Raw genomic sequence first — 6,000 nt, 5'->3', positions numbered from 1 at the left:
GCTGTATCATTCTGTTAGAGGCAGGAAGGTGGACAAACTTTGCCACTTCAGTCTAAGTGTTGATTTGAATTCCCCCTCCATGCCTTTAAAGTTGGAAATCTAAATATACTGAGGGGGGAAAGCGAGGGGACCTCTAAATGAGTATGTGGGCTAATGCTAAATGCAATCCTTGGTACTTGTCACACCTCCTCATCACACACCCTTTGTGCCTCATCAGGAGGAGGCAGCTGCAGGGAGTGCTGTGTTGCTGGGAGTAATGCTTCAGCATCAAAATCAGGCTCTTGTTCAAGTAACCCTGGAAACAATGGGCAACTGCTTCTAATAAGGTCACAAGCTAATGAAATATAAAAGATGTCTATTAATTGCACTCCATGGAAAGCATTACCAATCATCCTTGCATGTCTGGTAGCCCAAATACACCCCCTGTGCCTGGTACACGCTTATGGTACAACACTCACACCTCTTGATTTTCCTACACAGGTGCTTTCCAGACTTAAGCATGCATGTAAATATGAATATTGTGTTCAATTAGCCACACAAATCACTAAATTAAATGCACAGGCAGCTTCTACTCCTTTACAGGAGTTTTTTCTACTGGATATTTAATTCTGTACTGATCATTTTTAATAACTGAAAATGTTCTTAGGGAAGTTTGAGGGTTTTCCAAGCCTAAGTTACAGTTTGAGCCTGCAAGGTGTCATATTCACAGGATTTGATTCAGTGAAGCATTTCTAGGGTTACTCACATGCTTAAAAGTACAAGGTTGACATTGCTTTGCTGCACTGATTAGCAAGATGTCATGATCCAGAGGTTTGAACCAGGAGGCAGGGTAACAGGCCACCCCCCACTGAAAACCAGCCATAATCCCCATGATTCTATTAAAACAGTCTGGCTTCTTACATGATAGAACTAGTGCCATAATCTTAAAGACAGCATATGTTTCTATGACAGGAGGTTGAGTAGGTTAAATGAAGTAGCTGCTTAATGTTAGAAGGCTTCTAAGCTGTAAAGAAAGAACTACTTATCCAATGTAGCATTTTTTGCCCTCGGGGACAGGTGAACAAAGGTGTCGGTTTTCCAGAGGATTTTCATAGACAGCAGCACAGAAAGCCTTTTTGTTAACTCTGTTAACAAAGTTTTATGATCTAAAAGTTTGCTTTAGGTTTGTGCTAGAGAAAGATCCTTAGCATCAGGTCCTGCAGTAAGGACAGCTGGTGATCTGGTCATTGTTCCTAGAATTAATTGCTACAACCTGGTGAGAAGGTATGAAAAACATCTTGTCAGATCCTTAACAGATTATTCTCAGCTGTTTTCAGATTCATGGGCTCACGTAATTGGAGCTGTGAGTCAGGCTGTCCAGAGACTGAAAATGTCAATGAAACTGTGTGGCAATGAGCTGGCCAGGAATAAGAAACTATGACCAAGAGTTGTATTGCCATGTACACTGAGCCAGGACTAGAAACACTAAGAGGATACATCCTTCCTGAGCAGAAAGGCAGCATTACCCTACAGATCACAATAGCTTCATTTTTTAAGAAGGTTTTTATTAAGAGTATGAAAATTTCCATAAAGGAAAGTGTTTGGGACATTTCTGTCAATGGCTTTTTGACTGAAATATCATTGACAGAAATAAAGAACATTAAAAATACATCAATGACAGCCAAAGATTTTGTATAGATTTTGGTTTTCTGAGGTAAGATACTACATGAGGATAAAATTTAAGTCCTACTGAAATCAATGGCCAAAGACCATTATTCTTCAGTGGACTAAAAACCTTCATGGAAAAGGTTTATACAAGGAGATGTGAGTGATCTAAATTTAAGAGTATACTTTATTTATGGAAGTATTTTTACATGCCATTCCTCACAGTGTGTACACAAGTGATAATTAAATGCAGATCTTCAGTGATAAAGGAAAATAAACACTATCTGATCACATAAGGGTACCAGTGAAGCAAAAAAAAGGAAGAAAAGTAGCCTTTGGACAGGTATTACCTTTGGATTGGGGTGACCTGCCTGAAAAGTCCTTGTTCTTATCCAGTCACTTGGAGCTAAGTCCACAAAAGGCTTATAATTTAACAACATGATGCCATATTCAGCATCTATGGCTCTTCAGCAACAGCTGCTCACTATAAAACACACCAGTGCTTACTGTCAGAGTGCAGATCTTCCCATCTCAAATTTATCACCACTGGCTGACAGCCTTCTGCATGGCCTCAGCTCCAGCTCTGCATCACTGACCTCAGGGAACTTGATTTCATACAGCAGGATGGCAGGAGCCCAGCAGGTATTGCAGTGCTATCACCACCAGGGAGGTGCCCAACCCAGCTCCAACAAGGGGGAGGCAGCTGTGGCCAGTTTCCCTCCAGCACAAGTGCAACTTAGGTTAAAAAAACCAAAACATGGCACAGGGCTGCAGCTCTAAGACACTGTTTAAAATCATTACTCTTGAGTAGTATGAAGCCCAGAGTAAGCAGGCTGCACTGCAGAGAGGGCTGTGGTTTAAAGCATGACTATCCATGGTATTCCCTCTTTCTAGCAGAGGGATACCTGTGCTCAGCAGAGGTTTTAGGTACCTAACTCAGGGTAGTGGATCCCATCTCAGTTCTGGCATTCCTCAGCTTTGTTCATCAATGCATTGATGCCCACAGCTTCTCTGAGCTTCAGCTCTTCATTTGTACAATTAATGAATAGTAACAGTGCTTACTGCCTCACCAGGGTGTTGTAAAGAAAAAGCATGCTAGAAACAGAAGGCACTCTGCTACTGGATAATAAGGATTTGTAACCACCTAGGGGGAATTTCAAGGAATTTGTGCTGTTTGCATGTAGATCAAAGTTTTAAGTCCTTTAAGACAAGATTTCTGCCCCGTCCCAAGGACTGGAAGGACTCCTGTAGCATGTCAGCCTCATGCTGGGCCCTGCATTATGTCACTTTTCTCAAGGCATTTTGCTCAATGTAGAGATCCCTGAGGAAGTCCAGCCACTCCATGCTCCTATGCTCCAGCCACAAGCACAAGCTGCCATGCTGCCACCTCATACACTGGCATGTCCTGCCCATGTTCTGTTCAAGCAGCTCTCTCCTGTTGTAAATAAGAGGAGTGTAAGGTCTGTTTTCTATTTCCATGAGACAGAGGTGCAAGTCGCAGTGCAGCTGCCAATGGAAGGCAGCACCAAATCCCTGGGAGAATTCTGACACTGCAGTCCAAGAGAGTGAAACAGTTGTGAGTGCATGATGAGATCTCCACACCACAGTACTCAATGCAAAGCCCAGTCAGGCTGTTGGAAGGGCTTTGCATCGACTCTGATGGCCACTGGTCTTTTCACTCAGTAGAACTGTAGTACAGGGAAGAAAGGTGGGGTGGCAGTTACACCTTTACTCATCCCCTCTGGGAAATATCTGAAGAGAAGTGTCTGCAGGGCCTTTGGTATACAAATGACTACTGCACTGTGTCCTAGCTTGTTTCTGTTCTGGTCTTCTCCTACAACAAAGAGGAGCAGAGAATGTGGCAAGAGCATAGAGCAAAATTTAAAAACCTAGTGTGATTTCACAGCTGGTGTCCACTTCAGCAGCCCAGAAGCAAGTTCAGCCCATGAGATCAGGTTTAAAATTCATTTGTGCCATTCACTTGCTTCTTTAGTCCTTCTTGTTCCTCTCTCAAAGGTTCCAGTTCAGGTCCACCCTGTGTGGTTTCTTTGTCCCAGTTATTTCTGCCTTCATTTTCTGTCCTTACAGATTCAGGATCGTCCTCTTTTGCCTTTCTTTCCTTTTCCTCCTTGGCAAGCATTCGATAATTGTAGTAATTCATGATGAACAGGAAAGCTCCTACCAGGACCATCACAGCTCCACATTTAATGAACATATATTTGTAGTCCCCAAAGGTATCAATCAGAGTTCCTGTAAAACATGCATTTAAAAAGAAACAACACAAAACTTAGAGATTAAGGCAATATTATATTTTCAGATCCTAAATACAAAACAACAGCTTTGTGGCTTTAGGATAAAATAAGACATTTTCTGGACTTCTGATCTCTTCCACAAATTCTCTGATCCTGCAGATAGTTCACATGTGTTCATAGAATCATAGAATGGTGGGGGTTGGAAGGGACCTTTAGAGATCATCTAGTCCAACCCCCCTGCAGAAGCAGGTTCACCTAGATCAGGTCGCATAGGAACATGTCCAGGCGGGTCCACTATTAGAGCCTGTGGGTCGTTAATGGTGATACAGGTGATACTGCCAATACTTTGTACAGTTAAGCAGAAAGGGACAGAGAACTTACACTGCAAAGTCTGGACTTTTCAGACACATCTGCTTTTTTACATGCATAAGCTATGTCCTCTGATCACCGAGTCTGCAGACAGGCAATTTCCACTGACTCCAATGATCACCTACAAGGAGATTTGTAGGTGACTGCTGGGTAGCCCTAAAGCTGCCAACAACAGCAGTAGTTTTCAGATAGACCTGAGATGGCACTTGGCCACTGGGTCTCATCTCAGACTCTTGACAAAGACCCTCCAATTTATTCCACCACGGGTCATTCAGCAGCATTAGAAGGGACTCAGCTTTTGGTCACAGCTGCCCTTTGTGCAATTATACTCATGAGCTGAAGACAAAAGGGCACTGCGTGAAACTGGCAAACATTAGTTCCAGGGAAAGCAAAGATGATGCTGTCAACGTCAGATAATTCCAATGCCAAGACAAATGTGACAGGTTCCTCTGAAAGGTTAATGCCTCTGCTACGGAGTTACAGAGTCATTGAAGGGAGATGGCTTAATTGAAATGTCAGTGTTCTCCATTATGTCAAAATGTAATGCAAATCTGATTGGGATTGTGATCCTGAGCATTAATTCCCACACACTGGTGCAACACAGACCATTCTTAACATCCCAAAATGTAATTAAAGTAAGATCCACTCCTAACCTGGCCTTCACAGTACAGATAGTCCTCCTTGAAACTGGCTCATCGTCCATTAGCTCTCTGACTTTTCAGAGTGCGTTCTCCTTAAAAAGAGGGACCTTTAATTACTTCCTGACAGATCTCTGATGTTGCAAAGCCAATGATGATGATCTGTCCCACTGCATTACAGTAACAAGGGATGTTTAAGGCTGCCAAGTAGAATTCTTGATCACAAAAGTAATCATTTTCAACTGGCTTTGGCCAACCTGAATCATTCCTAGATGTCTCGGTGCACCATTTTCAATGCACTAGGTTTTTCATGTTACTGGTGAAACATTATCCAAATGCTAATTACAACCATTTTCTTCCTTCTCTGCTAATCAGGATGACCTAGAGGTCTCCTAAATGGGTTTCAATGAGAGTTTTAATGAGTAGAGTATTGGAAAATTCAACAGTAGGATAGTCTTGCCTCTTTTCCTTTGAGAATAAGATAAAGTCATAAAACACACTGGGAACAATTTACTTAGTTCATTAAAGCAGAACCCTGCAGTAGGTTATTAAAATGCCAAAGAACCAATAAATTTGCTGCTTATTAAAATGGTGGGGAAAGCCCTACAAAACTAATATTACTGATTATTACATAGAACTGTTTTAGCTTCATTAGCAGTCTCTGGTCATTAACTTAATCTTCCACACAGAAAATTACATAATTCAGAAAATGGTCATTTAAAAATTGTGTTTTCTTTTGTTTGTCATTAATTAAACACCAAATCTCTGAGACAGCAAGGGGATGCAGCTGCTTCCATCACAGTGTATGAACTGCATGGTGATATGAAGAATTAAATGGCTCTGAAGATCTGTCACACAGAGCAGTAGCCAGGTCTCAGTTTTAAAATGCAGAAAATGAGTTTAAACTGCCTTCCTCCTGTGCATTCTTTACATTTATTATGGTAGCATCATAGCAAAAGAATTAGCAGAGTTTAACTTTTATACTCCCAAATACAGACAGCACCCACAGCCTAACTAAACATTTTAGCATACTTAAAGGTGATCACTTTCCAAATGACTTATTCAAGCTTGCATACAGGTGAGATGCAAATTGCAGG

The 6,000-nt window shown here is 41.7% G+C and overlaps 1 protein-coding gene across 1 annotated transcript in view; it reads right to left on the bottom strand.

The window, feature by feature from the left end:
• Window positions 1-3,601: 3,601 nt before the first annotated feature.
• Window positions 3,602-6,000, bottom strand: part of LOC104555510 (monocarboxylate transporter 2) — a 32,023-nt gene continuing 29,624 nt past the window's right edge. Inside the window, exon 6 of the mRNA XM_010198968.2 lies at window positions 3,602-3,894. Coding sequence (XP_010197270.2) covers window positions 3,602-3,894 — 293 coding nt within the window. The remainder of the gene's footprint in view (window positions 3,895-6,000) is intronic.

The sequence above is a fragment of the Colius striatus genome, chromosome 15, assembly GCF_028858725.1.
Source record: "Colius striatus isolate bColStr4 chromosome 15, bColStr4.1.hap1, whole genome shotgun sequence".
Taxonomy (NCBI): domain Eukaryota; kingdom Metazoa; phylum Chordata; class Aves; order Coliiformes; family Coliidae; genus Colius; species Colius striatus.
The sequence above is the reverse complement of the archived record's forward strand: the minus strand, read 5'-3'. Positions and strand labels throughout refer to the sequence as shown.